Source organism: Cherax quadricarinatus, chromosome 6, assembly GCF_038502225.1.
Source record: "Cherax quadricarinatus isolate ZL_2023a chromosome 6, ASM3850222v1, whole genome shotgun sequence".
Taxonomy (NCBI): Eukaryota; Metazoa; Arthropoda; class Malacostraca; order Decapoda; family Parastacidae; genus Cherax; species Cherax quadricarinatus.
Genome location: NC_091297.1, coordinates 31,046,216 through 31,064,076, shown reverse-complemented (window position 1 = coordinate 31,064,076; position 17,861 = coordinate 31,046,216). Strand labels below are relative to the sequence as shown.

At 40.1% G+C, this 17,861-nt stretch overlaps 1 protein-coding gene across 2 annotated transcripts in view; it reads left to right on the top strand.

The window, feature by feature from the left end:
- Positions 1-13,733, top strand: part of LOC128694275 (organic cation transporter protein) — a 173,161-nt gene extending 159,428 nt beyond the window's left edge. For both annotated transcript variants that reach the window (XM_070081238.1, XM_070081233.1), the window contains exons 11-13: positions 1,163-1,227; positions 3,563-3,682; positions 12,890-13,733. In XM_070081238.1, coding sequence (XP_069937339.1) covers positions 1,163-1,227; positions 3,563-3,682; positions 12,890-13,096 — 392 coding nt within the window. In that variant the 3' untranslated portion in view covers positions 13,097-13,733. The remainder of the gene's footprint in view (positions 1-1,162; positions 1,228-3,562; positions 3,683-12,889) is intronic.
- Positions 13,734-17,861: the final 4,128 nt, after the last annotated feature.

Below are 17,861 nucleotides of genomic sequence, written 5' to 3'. Positions count from 1 at the left end.
ACGTACCACGACCGCTGTCTCTCACTCTCCAGTCGTGTCCTCATATTACAATTCACCATTTCCTTTACTGTTTTAATTAATTTTCACTTGCATCACTTATTTCGTCATGTAATTTTATCTTTATTTTCAACACTACAGTTTATACAACATACTTTATACGCAAATGCTTTACTAATGACACAACAAAGTAATATATTGAGTTTATGAGATGTTATGCAATAAGTCAGACTTGTGACTAGTGAAAATAAAGGTGCAGCCAGTCCTCGAGTTTTGATTAGTTAATTATCTGTCTCAGACACTGGAATTATCCTCCAGCTCTTTTCAATGCTCACATTTCTTTTTATAATACACTATTTAGGCTAAGTGATGTTTAATTTTATATATTATGATAGGCTCGATTACAGCTTTACCTAGCCAGTTAATACTATACACATTTGGAGAGACGATCACAAGATAGAAGAGTTTCTAATAAGATGTCCTAGTGTTTGCTTTTTGTATCTATTTTTTTCCAATAACTTCTCGATATCACATAATATTTTCACCACAGGATTTTATTATTATTATTATTATTAAATATTCGCCGGTATTCTCCCGGCCCGGGCCTTTTCCAAGTGGTGGCCCGGCCTTGGCTCCCTCTTTAGGGAGTGACTGAGACCTAAGTCTCCCATGGGAGGAGGCACAAGTACCTCCTCATCTTTGGGACCAACTGTCCCCAGGCCTAGCCACATTCCCCGCCCTCACGGGGCTCGTAGGGAGAAGCTAGGCCTCTGGTCTGCCATCTACCCCGCCTCAAAGGGGCTCGTGGGGATGGCAGCCTTATGAGCTGCAGATGGTAGCAAGCTCAGGCCTCTACTACTAACACACGATTTTATGCACACATACGTAGGCTTGCTGAAGGATTGATTTTTTTGTTCTCGTCTCGTATTCTTATAATATTTTTTAAATATACGCCATCATTCCTAAATCTACTTTGATTTTTTTTTTACCTTTGGTGATCTCTGTATTTGTCGGTGAGTAAGTGTAACAAAAAGTAGTTAACTCCCCCACTTATTTTCCATAATGATTTTTTGAGAGATGATAAAAAATTAGTCTGCGCTACTGTGACCAAACATACATATTTAGGTAAATAAATCAGATACAATGATTTTTTTTAACGTTGCAGATTATTACTGGATCAAGTGGATCCTAGTGATGGCAGGATTTCTGATGGTAGCGGGAGCATTCCAGGTAAGTTCTTTCTTTACAATGTTTTATTAATGCCATCTGTAACATTTTAAGTAAGTTCGTCCTTCAAAATACTCTTGATGTTGAGACATTTTAAGTAGGTACTACTCAGAATGTCAAGAGCATTTTAAAGGACGAACTTTCTTAAAATTTTACAGCTGGCAACAAACCGTTAATAACCTTTATAAAAAAAAAAGGTAAATTTCATAAAAATTTCAAAATATATCTATCACGAATTCTATGAAAGTTGAAGGAAAAGAAGGAATTTAAAAATAATAGTCTCTAAGACTTCAAACTAGGGTAATGGGGGTAGGTTTTGCCTTTACTATGAAAATTTTACGTTTATTATTAAGTAGTTAATATTAATTAAGTGAGTTTGTCGTCAGCCTGGTCTTCAGTGTTGACCATCATCATGAACTGAGGTCGTATTAGTAATAATATAAACCGCAACAAGGTGATTTGTAGCTCAGTGGTAGAATACTCTGGTCAACCCAAGGTACCTGAGTCCCAGGTAAGGCAACTCGTATGGGCTAATATTTCTTTACACCTATTTCCCGTATTCGCAGAGCGGTAAGTAGGTACCTAGGTGCAAGCCTGTTGATGGTGGTGGTGGAGTGTTAGTATACAATAGATAAGGCTAGGCTTTGAACTGAGTTCAACCGTGAAAAAGAGAAACTCTATATAAAACATTGCAGTTAAAATTGACTTTCTTATTTGTAGTGAAAATTTCATTTGTGACTAATGTGTATTCTCTTAACAAGAGTTTTTTTTTAATGCTGACTTATTTATTCTAAGGTTTCTCTTTGTTATATAATTTAATCAAGTTTCTGCGGGTGAGTCTTTACATACTATATTATACCAGAGCTTATTTTCACGTTGTTTACCTGATTCCACCAGATTTTCTCTTCCTAGAACCTGATATTAATATGAATTTACTGCAGAATTACATTAGTTTAATGAAGTCCCCCCTGGCGGTCTGATGTTTTTATGCACTTTTCTAATTAAGGAAATTGTGATATCAAATATTAGTTGTCACTCTTGTACAGAATTTTCCTCGTATAATACTCTCCTTGACTAGTAAAGTCTGGATGATTTAACTATCTGCTGACGTTTTTGTGCACATCTGTTGGACTACTGTGTTTGTTTAGATGTAGTTTCCTTGGAAAAAGCAGAACGAGTAACTAAATAAAAGAGAAGTAGATAAAGCAAGACATTATTTAATTAAATTAACATTTCACTCAGTGAGAGATTTATCAAATTACTTAGTAACTTTTGAGCTTGATGAAATTCTCCATGAGCGAAACGTAGTTTTAACACATGCATGCTCTGTTTGTCTGTCTTTTTACGTGTTTCGTTGCTGTCTGTCTTTCAGAAAGTGTGACTTAATACGATGGTAAACATTACAATGCAGTCCTCTTCTTAGCAGTGTATATAGTCTGGTGTCTTTAAATTAATAATGTGGGAATCTTTTTCCTAACACGTAGTCTTGGAGTAAGTGCTTAAAGTAACTTCTTGATCATGCTACGTAAAAAAAAAAAAGACTGAAACATTAGTGGCTTAGGAATTGGAAGAAAGAAAAACCTATGAGACATGATTATGGCGTGCAAGGTACTTAGAGAACCTAATAGGGCCGGAAACAATGGTACATAGACGATAGTCAAAGCTGCAAATGAGCCACAGGCATGTCAGAAATTATTGCATCAGTCTGAGGGTAGTTAACAAGTTAATAAATTAGACACTTGTGCAACATTCGGGTATTTTTTATTCTGGAAACGTTTCGCCAGCCATTGGCTTCTTCAGTCCGATGCAGAGAAAGGTGGAAGATGTGGAGGACTTAAAAAGTGAAACGCTCTGCATGAGAAAGTGGCAGAAGCAGAGGACACATATAACTTTAAAGAACAGGTGTGATAGGGCCCATGAGACCAGGTGGGGAATGTGACCGTTTGTCATAAGAGACGAGGCTGCGAGCTCGGACTTAATCAAACAACCATGACTAGTGTGAGCTACAAGGAGGTAAATATTCATGCATAAACATTTTAACTGGTCGCGCTGACATCATGAGAGTAGGTCTCCTTCTCATGACACTCGTCGCTCCTAAATAACTACACGATCCTAACTTATTAACTCACAATTTTGCATTTCCGGTAGACAAAATTAGGTAACATTCTGTAATTGACTCGTGAAAACGCAATAACACGAGTGTGTGTATCTCAACGAACGGAGGGTTTGAACTTCCGGCAAGTCAGTCAGTCCTGCTGACCTGCTAGTTTTAGCACTGGCTTGCCATGAGTTTGAACTACCCGATCGGTGAAATGTGTAACTGATTTGAATTTTGCAGGTGAATTATGTGTATGCACCAGAGCTGTTTCCCACAGAGGCCCGCACCAGAGGCTTCGCATTTGTCAACATGATGGGTAGCATTGGCTTCATGTGTGCTCCACTAGTGACTACTCTTGTTGTAAGTACCAATGGTTACTTCTCTTGTTGTAAGTGCTAGTAATTGCCTCTCTTGGTATAACATTAGTTACATTGATTATGAGTAAAATTAACTCTTTAGGTGCAAGCACCACTGGTTACCTCTGTAATTGTAAGTATCATTGATTGCCATTATGTTTGTATTACTGGAATATTCAAAATATATATGTATAGTAGTGATTGGTGCGTCATATTCAGAGGTAGTAAGTATATTATCAAGCATAATGTGTTCGGGTGACAATGCTCTTCATATGGGTTTTCGAGTTCAAAGCTTCGCTGTTGCCTGGGGTCAAACGTGGGTGTAAGACAAATTAAAAATATTTAGGCGGTAATATGATTAATATAAATAAACACACGTTCACAAATACCCACAGTTTGGAAAGGAAGCTTTCAACAACGTTTGAAGCTCACCACAAAGGCAATTGATCGGAAGCCAACTTTCCATTTTTTTTTAGCAATTTTACCATATTGACAAATTTGCTGTACTTAATAGGTACTGTCCTGGCACTAAGATGCATCAGCCATTAAATAATAAAGCCCTTCAAAATAGGTAAACTGAAATTTCTTTAACGTGATATAACAGGAATGAAAATTTCAACACTATTTTGTAAAGTAAAAGGACACAAGTGCAATTAATGTGACATTTATTGTGGCAACGTTTCGCTCTCCAGGAGCTTTATCAAGCCATTACAAACAATACATGGATACAGAGGGTATATAAAGGCTCAGAGTGAGGTGTAATACTAGTGAGGTACCATTTCGATGTTCACTAGTGGTAGTAGTAGTAGTAGTAGTAGTGGTAGTGACAAAAGTAATACAATATGGTAGAGCAATTAATTCGTACATGAGTAAAAGGATATAAAAGCTATTACTTGGGTAACATAAAAATAGGTTGGACAAATATAGAGTGGAATGAGGAAGCTTTTTTCAGTGTTCACTCTCTGTGCTTTGTGTAGTATAACAGGAGAGACTATGTGATGGCAGGGTTTACTGTTTTCAGGAGGATTCTTGCTAAGACTTCGGAGATGGTGAAGCTGCCGTTGTTTTGTTTAACTGTATACGAAACAGCGATCAGTGCTGATTCGAGGCACTTGCGTCTGCGGAAATTAGTTTCTTTGATCACTAATTGGGCGTCTCTGAATTTCATGAGATAATTGGTGGAATTTCGGTGTTGTACACAGGCGTTGTTCAAGTTATCGTTCCTACATGCGTAAATGTGTTCATTGAGGCGGGTTTCTGGCTGTTTCACCTACGTAAATCTTGTCACAGCCTCCACAGGGTATAGTGTAAACTCCTGCATTGACTAGTTCGTGGTGCTTGGATTTTGTCCTGGTTATATTCTTTATTGAAGTGCTAGAAACGATGGCGACTCTGGTGTTAGCTAGTGAAAGTACTTTTGAGACGTTCAGTGCAACCTGGCTGTTGGGAAGAATTATAACTTTGCTGGGAGTGGTGTTGATTCGTGGAGAATTTATGATCTGAAGAGCTCTTTTCTTGCAGTCTTTGATGAAAAAGGAAGGAAAATGTAACTCAGTGAATGTTTGGTGAATGTATGTACACTCCTCGTCAAGAAACTCAGGACTACAAATTCGGTATGCTCTTAGGAAAAACCCGATGATGATGCCTCTTTTGGTCTTGGTATCTTGACTGGAATAGAAGTGTGTGAGATCATTTTTATTGGTGGGTTTCCGATAAACTTGAAATCTTAGGTTGTTGTCTACTTTGTGAATGAGGACGTCGAGGAAAGTCAGCCCCGCTCATCTTAAACACTCAGGTGACCTTCTCAACCGCATCCGTAACCTCTCCATCCGTAACAAGAAACTAAGCAGTTTGGATGTGACTTCCCTCTTCACAAAAGTACCTACCAAAAAAGCCATCGAGGTTCTACGACGTAAAGTCAATCAGGACCTTAATCTTCCTCTACCTCCCGGAGATTTTGTTGACTTAATTGAACTCTGTGTTAATTTCAACTGTTTTTCTTTCAATAACAAGCTCTACAAACAAATCTACGGCATGGGAATGGGGTCCCCCATAAGTGCCGTCCTAGCCAACTTATACATGGAACACCTAGAGTCCGAACACTTCGCCAACATCATCCCTTCAAGCGTCATTTGGTTACGTTACGTGGACGATGTCCTCGTAATAACTCCAAAACGTTTTGATGTACGGGATCTTCAGGCAATGCTCAACGCAGTTGAACCGGCGATCCAGTTTACACTAGAAGAAGAGTCCAATGACAAGCTACCTTTCCTCGACGTCCTCATTCACAAAGTAGACAACAACCTAAGATTTCAAGTTTATCGGAAACCCACCAATAAAAATGATCTCACACACTTCTATTCCAGTCAAGATACCAAGACCAAAAGAGGCATCATCATCGGGTTTTTCCTAAGAGCATACCGAATTTGTAGTCCTGAGTTTCTTGACGAGGAGTGTACATACATTCACCAAACATTCACTGAGTTACATTTTCCTCCTTTTTTCATCAAAGACTGCAAGAAAAGAGCTCTTCAGATCATAAATTCTCCACGAATCAACACCACTCCCAGCAAAGTTATAATTCTTCCCAACAGCCAGGTTGCACTGAACGTCTCAAAAGTACTTTCACAAGCTAACACCAGAGTCGCCATCGCTTCTAGCACTTCAATAAAGAATATAACCAGGACAAAATCCAAGCACCACGAACCAGTCAATGCAGGAGTTTACACTATACCCTGTGGAGGCTGTGACAAGATTTACGTAGGTGAAACAGCCAGAAACCTCGACACCCGCCTCAATGAACACATTTACGCATGTAGGAACGATAAGTTGAACAACGCCTGTGTACAACACCGAAATTCCACCAATCATCTCATGAAATTCAGAGACGCCCAATTAGTGATCAAAGAAACTAATTTCCGCAGACGCAAGTGCCTCGAATCAGCACTGATCGCTGTTTCGAATACAATTAAACAAAACAACGGCAGCTTCACCATCTCCGAAGTCTTAGCAAGAATCCTCCTGAAAACAGTAAACCCTGCCATCACATAGTCTCTCCTGTTATACTACACAAAGCACAGAGAGTGAACACTGAAAAAAGCTTCCTCATTCCACTCTATATTTGTCCAACCTATTTTTATGTTACCCAAGTAATAGCTTTTATATCCTTTTACTCATGTACGAATTAATTGCTCTACCATATTGTATTACTTTTGTCACTACCACTACTACTACTACTACTACTACCACTAGTGAACATCGAAATGGTACCTCACTAGTATTACACCTCACTCTGAGCCTTTATATACCCTCTGTGTCCATGTATTGTTTGTAATGGCTTGATAAAGCTCCTGGAGAGCGAAACGTTGCCACAATAAATGTCACATTAGTTGCACTTGTGTTCTTTTACTTTACATATTGTCGGTAATTCTACCAACTTTATTACAACACTATTTTGCATTTAAAATGGGCAAATTTGCATTGGAATTTCAGTCTTCGCCGTCGTTGAATTACGAGGCTCCTGTTGTGAATGTTTGAAGCTCCACCACTGAGGCTTGTGGAAGTTATCAGTCATTCCAGGATGCTGGGAATGGGTTCAGCAACTTCAGTCATAGGGCGCCTGCACCTATTAATTGTTCCAAGAATGTGGTCCTTGTTACTGTACGCAGGCAGTACGAATTAGGAACCAGTCTGACAAGGCATTCTCGAGTAATGAGCGAAATAAAAGTGAAAAGTTGAATAAAGAAAAAATCCATACAACCTCTGAAACCTAATAACCATACTGTAGTTCATAATATTTTTCTCTACTAAATCAATATATTTGTACTATTATTAGGTGTTACAAAAAACGCGATTCTAAAAAGCTTAGAGATCTCCAGTGAATTCTAGAAAGGACTGCCCTTCTAGCATCCAGCCTGTTACTGGGTTTTCGTAACAGTTAGTCAGTATCCTTGTCCAACTATCCCTTAGAATTCAGTATGATTCAATAGTGCTTCAGGATTACAACTGGTAGGCTACTAACTAGAGAAATTAAAATTTAATAAATTTATTAATCATAGTCTAGAGGTTTTTATTTTATTATCACACTGGCCGATTCCCACCAAGGCAGGGTGGCCCGAAAAAGAAAAACTTTCACCATCATTCACTCCATCACTGTCTTGCCAGAAGGGTGCTTTACACTACAGTTTTTAAACTGCAACATTAACACCCCTCCTTCAGAGTGCAGGCACTGTACTTCCCATCTCCAGGACTCAAGTCCGGCCTGCCGGTTTCCCTGAATCCCTTCATAAATGTTACTTTGCTCACACTCCAACAGCACGTCAAGTATTAAAAACCATTTGTCTCCATTCACTCCTATCAAACACGCTCACGCATGCCTCCTGGAAGTCCAAGCCCCTCGCACACAAAACCTCCTTTACCCCCTCCCGCCAACCCTTCCTAGGCCGACCCCTACCCCGCCTTCCTTCCACTACAGACTGATACACTCTTGAAGTCATTCTGTTTCGCTCCATTCTCTCTACATGTCCGAACCACCTCAACAACCCTTCCTCAGCCCTCTGGACAACAGTTTTGGTAATCCCGCACCTCCTCCTAACTTCCAAACTACGAATTCTCTGCATTATATTCACACCACACATTGCCCTCAGACATGACATCTCCACTGCCTCCAGCCTTCTCCTCGCTGCAACATTCATCACCCACGCTTCACACCCATATAAGAGCGTTGGTAAAACTATACTCTCATACATTCCCCTCTTTGCCTCTAAGGACAAAGTTCTTTGTCTCCACAGACTCCTAAGTGCACCACTCACTCTTTTTCCCTCATCAATTCTATGATTCACCTCATCTTTCATAGACCCATCCGCTGACACGTCCACTCCCAAATATCTGAATACGTTCACCTCCTCCATACTCTCTCCCTCCAATCTGATATTCAATCTTTCATCACCTAATCTTTTTGTTATCCTCATAACCTTACTCTTTCCTGTATTCACCTTTAATTTTCTTCTTTTGCACACCCTACCAAATTCATCCACCAATCTCTGCAGCTTCTCTTCAGAATCTCCCAAAAGCACAGTGTCATCAGCAAAGAGCAGCTGTGACAACTCCCACTTTGTGTGTGATTCTTTATCTTTTAACTCCACGCCTCTTGCCAAGACCCTCGCATTTACTTCTCTTACAACCCCATCTATAAATATATTAAACAACCACGGTGACATCACACATCCTTGTCTAAGGCCTACTTTTACTGGGAAATAATTTCCCTCTTTCCTACATACTCTAACTTGAGCCTCACTATCCTCGTAAAAACTCTTCACTGCTTTCAGTAACCTACCTCCTACACCATACACTTGCAACATCTGCCACATTGCCCCCCTATCCACCCTGTCATACGCCTTTTCCAAATCCATAAATGCCACAAAGACCTCTTTAGCCTTATCTAAATACTGTTCACTTATATGTTTCACTGTAAACACCTGGTCCACACACCCCCTACCTTTCCTAAAGCCTCCTTGTTCATCTGCTATCCTATTCTCCGTCTTACTCTTAATTCTTTCAATTATAACTCTACCATACACTTTACCAGGTACACTCAACAGACTTATCCCCCTATAATTTTTGCACTCTCTTTTATCCCCTTTGCCTTTATACAAAGGAACTATGCATGCTCTCTGCCAATCACTAGGTACCTTACCCTCTTCCATACATTTATTAAATAATTGCACCAACCACTCCAAAACTATATCCCCACCTGCTTTTAACATTTCTATCTTTATCCCATCAATCCCGGCTGCCTTACCCCCTTTCATTTTACCTACTGCCTCACGAACTTCCCCCACACTCACAACTGGCTCTTCCTCACTCCTACAAGATGTTATTCCTCCTTGCCCTATACACGAAATCACAGCTTCCCTATCTTCATCAACATTTAACAATTCCTCAAAATATTCCCTCCATCTTCCCAATACCTCTAACTCTCCATTTAATAACTCTCCTCTCCTATTTTTAACTGACAAATCCATTTGTTCTCTAGGCTTTCTTAACTTGTTTATCTCACTCCAAAACTTTTTCTTATTTTCAACAAAATTTGTTGATAACATCTCACCCACTTTCTCATTTGCTCTCTTTTTACATTGCTTCACCACTCTCTTAACCTCTCTCTTTTTCTCCATATACTCTTCCCTCCTTGCATCACTTCTACTTTGTAAAAACTTCTCATATGCTAACTTTTTCTCCCTTACTACTCTCTTTACATCATCATTCCACCAATCGCTCCTCTTCCCTCCTGCACCCACTTTCCTGTAACCACAAACTTCTGCTGAACACTCTAACACTACATTTTTAAACCTACCCCATACCTCTTCGACCCCATTGCCTATGCTCTCATTAGCCCATCTATCCTCCAATAGCTGTTTATATCTTACCCTAACTGCCTCCTCTTTTAGTTTATAAACCTTCACCTCTCTCTTCCCTGATGCTTCTATTTTCCTTGTATCCCATCTACCTTTTACTCTCAGTGTAGCTACAACTAGAAAGTGATCTGATATATCTGTGGCCCCTCTATAAACATGTACATCCTGAAGTCTACTCAACAGTCTCTTATCTACCAATACATAATCCAACAAACTACTGTCATTTCGCCCTACATCATATCGTGTATACTTATTTATCCTCTTTTTCTTAAAATATGTATTACCTATAACTAAACCCCTTTCTATACAAAGTTCAATCAAAGGGCTCCCATTATCATTTACACCTGGCACCCCAAACTTACCTACCACACCCTCTCTAAAAGTTTCTCCTACTTTAGCATTCAGGTCCCCTACCACAATTACTCTCTCACTTGGTTCAAAGGCTCCTATACATTCACTTAACATCTCCCAAAATCTCTCTCTCTCCTCTGCATTCCTCTCTTCTCCAGGTGCATACACGCTTATTATGACTCACTTCTCGCATCCAACCTTTACTTTAATCCACATAATTCTTGAATTTACTCATTCATATTCTCTTTTCTCCTTCCATAACTGATCATTTAACATTACTGCTACCCCTTCCTTTGCTCTAACTCTCTCAGATACTCCAGATTTAATCCCATTTATTTCCCCCCACTGAAACTCTCCTACCCCCTTCAGCTTTGTTTCGCTTAGAGCCAGGACATCCAACTTCTTTTCATTCATAACATCAGCAATCATCTGTTTCTTGTCATCCGCACTACATCCACGCACATTTAAGCATCCCAGTTTTATAAAGTTTTTCTTCTTCTCTTTTTTAGTAAATGTATACAGGAGAAGGGGTTACTAGCCCATTGCTCCCGGCATTTTAGTCGCCTCATACGACACGCATGGCTTACGGAGGAAAGATTCTTTTCCACTTCCCCATGGACAATAGAAGAAATAAAAAAGAACAAGAGCTATTTAGAAAAAGGAGAAAAACCTAGATGTATGTATATATATATATATGCATGTGCGTGTCTGTGAAGTGTGACCAAAGTGTAAGTAGGAGTAGCAAGATATCCCTGTTATCTAGCGTGTTTATGAGACAGAAAAAGAAACCAGCAATCCTACCATCATGCAAAACAGTTACAGGTTTTTGTTTCACAGTCATCTGGCAGGACGGTAGTACTTCCCTGGGTGGTTGCTGTCTACCAACCTACTACTAGAGGTATATTATCAAATTAAATTAAATTAATCAATTCAAACAAAATAAGAATAATCCCTTCTCTCGTGTACAGTATAATTGTGCTGAAAGCACATATCACATTTTTAAATCTTAAGTACCGTCTGTCACATTAACATTTAATAAGATATTACTAATATGTACAAGTAAATTTGTATGTATGTGTGTAAGTGCTCTAAGTAGTTCGCTATGTCTCACGACTTGACTAGACTTAAACAAGTGACTGACAAAGTCCTCACATAAACTAACTTCTTGACCGACTGGCAATCAGAACAGTCTGCTTGAACAATAAAAAGAATGCTAAGCCCAATAGCAATATAACAAGCAACTGCGACACAGAATCAGGAACAAGGAGATAATTTAATGGCACTAAGGAGGGACCATCAGCAGATCCTCCACAAGTCACAAAACTCCCATACTACTGAATCTAAGTTCAGCATAAGAAAATCCCCGACTGTGACAATACACAGATACCAGTACAAATTAGGTCAGAAGCTACAGCTCAGGACCTGAGTTGCTCAGAATGTCTATGTGACACAACCTCAATACAACGTCGAAAATCACTAAGTCTATACAGTGTTCTGTGAACAGAGTTCTACAGAACCAACAACAGTGAGACAAGAGACGATCTTCCAACAAGGGCCAATAAGGGAGATTTAGGCACTTGTCAAGAATACGCCCAACCACCCAGCGAGTCTAGACCAGACTGAATACTTCAGGCGAGGTGAGAACACCCCCCCTCTATCACGTGATAGCTCCGTGGACAGTTGCTGCCCAGCAACAACGAGAAGCCGGCAGAGTAACGAGCCACAAGCGATAATTACAGTAGTTAGACAATCAAGACTTGAACTATGAGCACATAATATATGTCTTACATCCTACCTAACAACATAACTAAGTCAAATAATAATATAAAGCAATATATTTACGATTTAGCTATTATCGCAAATATAAGCAATATAAAATTATATGAAAAGGTAATAATTATATACATATATATACATATATATACATAATATACATTGTAACCCATTCAGGGGTTGCAACATTAGGTTAGGTAAGGTTCGTCAGGAAACAAGACAAGTGTTTCCTGGCGCGGGTCTTAGTCAGATGATGACCCGCCTTTGGAGATTTGGTCATCTGACCGAGGCCTTCCGCTGGCTTACCGAAATATTTTTTTTTTTTTTTTTGACGATTCTGTATATTTATAAAACTTCCCTAACTAATCACGCTAAATACAATAACATCTTTACTCATGTTAAATAAAATGTCCTACTGGATAAAGACCACAATGAATATATATTGAGTACCTACACCGATTCTCTTGCACGTCCATGGTAGAGTATATCGACAAGTATGTTAGGATACCAGAAGCCGTATTGGGTATTTTATTGAAAAGACGTATCTTCCAACAGGGACTTTATCGGTTCTTTAGAATTCCGATGGATGACATATTTTATCAATAATATACCATAAATCGTACATAGTGTCTTGTTAACAAACAATTCTCTAAGCCGTTGTTCTCCTTTTGCAGGCTCCGTATGCGTGGTGGGCTGCCAGTGTTATCTTCGGGTGTTCAGGGATCATCGGCAGCCTCATGGTGGCCTTCCTACCGGAAACCAGTAACCAGCCGCTTCCGGAGACGCTCAGAGACGTCGAAGTAAGAAGAATACAAAGCAAGTCTAAAGAGAAAGGGACGGTAAACAAAGGTTATGAAACTGGAGGAGAAAGTAGGATATAAAGATTAGATTTATGTATCTCCAATGCATTCGCTAATACAGTAATGCTATATGAAAGACATAAGACAATAACTTAGCTGTCTGCCATCGCAGGATGCTCATGAAGATGGTATATAGGAAAGGCAGTAAAGGCAGAAAAATAAGAGAATGCCACAGGCAGAGATATATTAAAAAGCAGGCAAAGATTTTCTAAAAGACAGGCAGAGAAATCTTATCCAAGGCAAGCCCATTGATTTGATCACAGTAAACTAGAGAGAAGTAGAAATATATTATCAATGGCAGGTAAAAATTATCAAAGCTAGACAGATTATCAGAGATTGGAAATGAGAGTTTAACACATACAAAGAAAAGGTAAACTGTCAGAGGTAGGTAGAGATTTTATGGAAGGTAGTGATAGATAATTAATCAAAAGCAAAGAGACATTTTACTAAGGTTAGGGAGAGATGTTTTAGAAGAGGCAAGCAGAGTGATTACGTCAACAGCAGACAAGAATATTTTATTAAAGACAAAAATATTCTGAAATGTCCATCTTGGCAAGGTTCACAGGTAACAAAATTATGCCCAAGTTTTATTATTTTAAATATTTATTTATTTACATCCAGTTTACCGATGGGGAGGCAGCTGTCAGTCACTGGTGGAGGTAGCTGTCAGTTACTGGTGGAGGCAGCTGTCAGCCACTGGTGGAGGCAGCTGTCACTGGTGGAGGCAGCTGTCACTGGTGGAGGCAGCTGTCAGCCACAGGTGGAAGCAGCTGTCACTGGTGGAGGCAGCTGTCAGTCACTGGTGGAGGTAGCTGTCACTGGTGGAGGCAGCTGTCAGTCACTGGTGGAGGTAGCTGTCACTGGTGGAGGCAGCTGTCAGTCACTGGTGGAGGTAGCTGTCAGTTACTGTTGGAGGCAGCTGTCACTGGTGTAGGCAGCTGTCAGTCACTGGTGGAGGTAGCTGTCACTGGTGGAGGCAGCTGTCAGTCACTGGTGGAGGTAGCTGTCACTGGTGGAGGCAGCTGTCAGTCACTGGTGGAGGTAGCTGTCAGTTACTGTTGGAGGCAGCTGTCACTGGTGTAGGCAGCTGTCAGTCACTGGTGGAGGTAGCTGTCACTGGTGGAGGCAGCTGTCAGTCACTGGTGGAGGTAGCTGTCACTGGTGGAGGCAGCTGTCAGTCACTGGTGGAGGTAGCTGTCACTGGTGGAGGCAGCTGTCAGTCACTGGTGGAGGTAGCTGTCACTGGTGGAGGCAGCTGTCAGTCACTGGTGGAGGTAGCTGTCAGTTACTGTTGGAGGCAGCTGTCACTGGTGTAGGCAGCTGTCAGTCACTGGTGGAGGTAGCTGTCACTGGTGGAGGCAGCTGTCAGTCACTGGTGGAGGTAGCTGTCACTGGTGGAGGCAGCTGTCAGTCAATGGTGGAGGTAGCTGTCAGTTACTGTTGGAGGCAGCTGTCACTGGTGTAGGCAGCTGTCAGTCACTGGTGGAGGTAGCTGTCACTGGTGGAGGCAGCTGTCAGTCACTGGTGGAGGTAGCTGTCAGTTACTGGTGGAGGCAGCTGTCACTGGTGGAGGCAGCTGTCAGTCACTGGTGGAGGTAGCTGTCAGTTACTGGTGGAGGCAGCTGTCACTGGTGGAGGCAGCTGTTAGTCACTGGTGGAGGTAGCTGTCAGTTACTGGTGGAGGCAGCTGTCACTGGTGGAGGCAGCTGTCAGCCACAGGTGGAAGCAGCTGTCACTGGTGGAGGCAGCTGTCACTAGTGAAGGCATCTGTCACTAGCGAAGGCAGAAAGACTGAGGCTTCAGTAACAGCCTTCACTCTCAGAGGCGTCTCAAGTTAGGCTACAGTCTAGTGATGTATCGGATATCTGCATCAGCAGAACATCCGCACAATTTCTGACATCTGCATTCGCATTTCAATGTAAAGAGATATCGACGTCAGCAAAATAAGTAAGACCTCATACACATTCGCATCTGCGGATATTTTTCTCATCCGACACTTCTCCACCAGTGCCTAGTACTGCCTACTTGTACAGATGTATCAGGTATCCGCATCCGCATCCACGGAACATCCGCACAATTTCTTACATCCGCATCCGCATATTACTGTAAACAGTTATCCGCATTCGCAAAATAAGTAAGACATCCTCATACACCGCATCCGCGGATATCTAAATTTTCGCATCCGATACATCTCTAGGTCACACCATATAATTATCTATGGCAGTATTTAAGTGTCTAGGCAGCTTGCTGTGTTTAGGACCTATCGATTATACTGTGAGAATAATCCACCTCTGCTCTGAAATAAAGGATATTTAATCTTTTAAACAGGAAACTTAAAAAAAAAAATATTGTATGCACACTGGAAAATACACACCTCACAGCAGTCAAATATATCCAAACTTATCTAATATTTAGTATGGTGGTACCAACACTTTTTTATGGGTGTGAAGCTTGGGTTGTAAATGCTGCAGCGAGGAGGTGGCTGGAGGCAGTGATGTCATGTCTAAGGGCAATGTGTGGTGTAAATATTATGCAGAGAATTCGGAGTGTGGAAATTAGGAGAAGGTGCGGAGCTAATAAAAGTATTAGTCAGAGGGCTGAAGAGGGTTTGTTGAGGTGGTTTGGTCATTTAGAGAGAATGGAACAAAGTAGAATGACTTGGAGAGCGTGTAAATCTGTAGGAGAAGGAAGGTGGGGTAGGGGTCGTCTTCGGAAAGGTTGGAGGGAGGGGGTAAAAGAGGTTGTGTAGGTGAGGGGTCTGGACTTGCAGCAAGCGTGCATGAGCGTGTTAGATAGGAGTGAATGGAGACGAATGGTATTTGGGACCTAACGAGCTGTTGGAGTGTGAGCAGGGTAATATTTAGTGAAGGGATTCAGGGAAACCGGTTGTTTTTATATAGTCGGACTTGAGTCCTGGAAATGGGAAGTACAATGCCTGCACTTTAAAGGAGGGGTTCGGTATATTGGCAGTTTAGAGGGATATGTTATATTTCTTTATATATGCTTCCAAACTGTATCTGGGAGCCTATGCAAAGACAGTGATTATGTATGAGTGAAGTGAAAGTGTTGGATGATGATGAAAGTATTTTCTCTTTGGGGATTTTCTTTCTTTTTGGGTCACCCTGCCTCAGCCACCTAAGAAAATAAGGAAATTCCAAACGCTTTCGTGACTTCTTCCATTATTAAGGAACTATGAAAATAAAAGATAGAGTTAAACTGTCGGTATTCTCATCAATGTTTTTGAGCGCTTTATGTATTTGTAGTCCAGAGTTCAAGGATGAGGAAATATCCAAAATTTATGAAATAGCTAGTGATCTGAAATACCCAAGAAACGTTGTTGATAATTCTTTTAAAATTGCTAGAAATACTTTTTACAATCAGAAAGGGACAACCAGCCTTATTCAACTAAAAATGACAACCAGCCTTATTCAACTAAAAATATGTTGGTTCTCCCTTACCATGAAAACTTGGTTGATATGCCTTCTCTTCTTAAGACTTTTAATATCAAAGTTGTATTTAAAAATCTTAATACAGTAAAAAAACTTTTGATAAAGAATTCCCCCCAAAATGCTGACGGATGTGTCAATAAGATTCCTTGTAAAATTTGCGATAAAGTTTATTATGGTTAAACTGGGAAAAGTCTTGAACTAAGATTAAAACATAAATATAGCATTAGAACTGGACAAGATTCCAATGCTCTATTTATTCATGTGAGAGATTTTAACCATCCAATTGATTTTCAAAAAGTTGAGAAAGTTGTATCAAGCAAGTCCATGGTTGAGAGGAATACAATAGAATCATGTCTAATAAAAAGTAGCTTTGAAAATAATATGAATATTTCTTTTGGTTTATATATAAATTGGATTAATTTATAGTTAATAAAATTTGGGAAGAATTTAAGATACATTAGACAATTTTTTGGGTTGAATATAAGCTGTGTTTCACGGATCACTGACTACCTACCTACACCAGTATAAAAAGTCTGGTGTTGTTGGGGTGGCAACGAGGTGTAGTCTTGTCCTTATGCTTTTTTGTTAACCTTTTATTTTTATAGTTCCTTGATAATGTGAGAAGTCAAGAAAGCGTTTGGAATTTCGCATTTTTTTCACAGTGGCTGTTCTGCATATATATATATATATATATATATATATATATATATATATATATATATATATATATATATATATATATATATATATATATATATATATATATATATATATATAAAAACCGAGACAGGGTGACCTTAAAAAAAGAATAAACATTTTCACCATGACTCCATCACTGTCTTGCCATACGGACGCCGATACAACAGTTCAGAACTGCATATATTCCCACTCTGCCTTCAGAGTGCAGACACTGTACTTCCCACCTCCGGGACTCAAGTCCGGCTAACCGGTTTCCCTGAATCCCTACATAAATGTTACCTTGCTTACACTCCAATAGCACGTCAAGTCATAAAAAAAAACTTGTCTCCTCTCCAATATAGCACGCTCACACATGCTTGCTAGATGTCCAAGCCTCTGGCATACAAAACATGCTTTACTCTTCACATCTAATTTTTCCTAGGACGACCCCTACCCCGCCTTCTCTCCACAGATTTATACACTCTCCCAGTCATCCTATTTTGTTCCATCCTTTCTAAATGTGCGAACCACCTCAACAACCCATCATCAGCATGGTAAAAAATATGGAGGGCTAGTTGTTAATTTAAGTCAGTACTGTTTATAAAATATCATCGTAATATATCTTTTCCGCGACGTTCAGACTGATTTTCGTGGACACA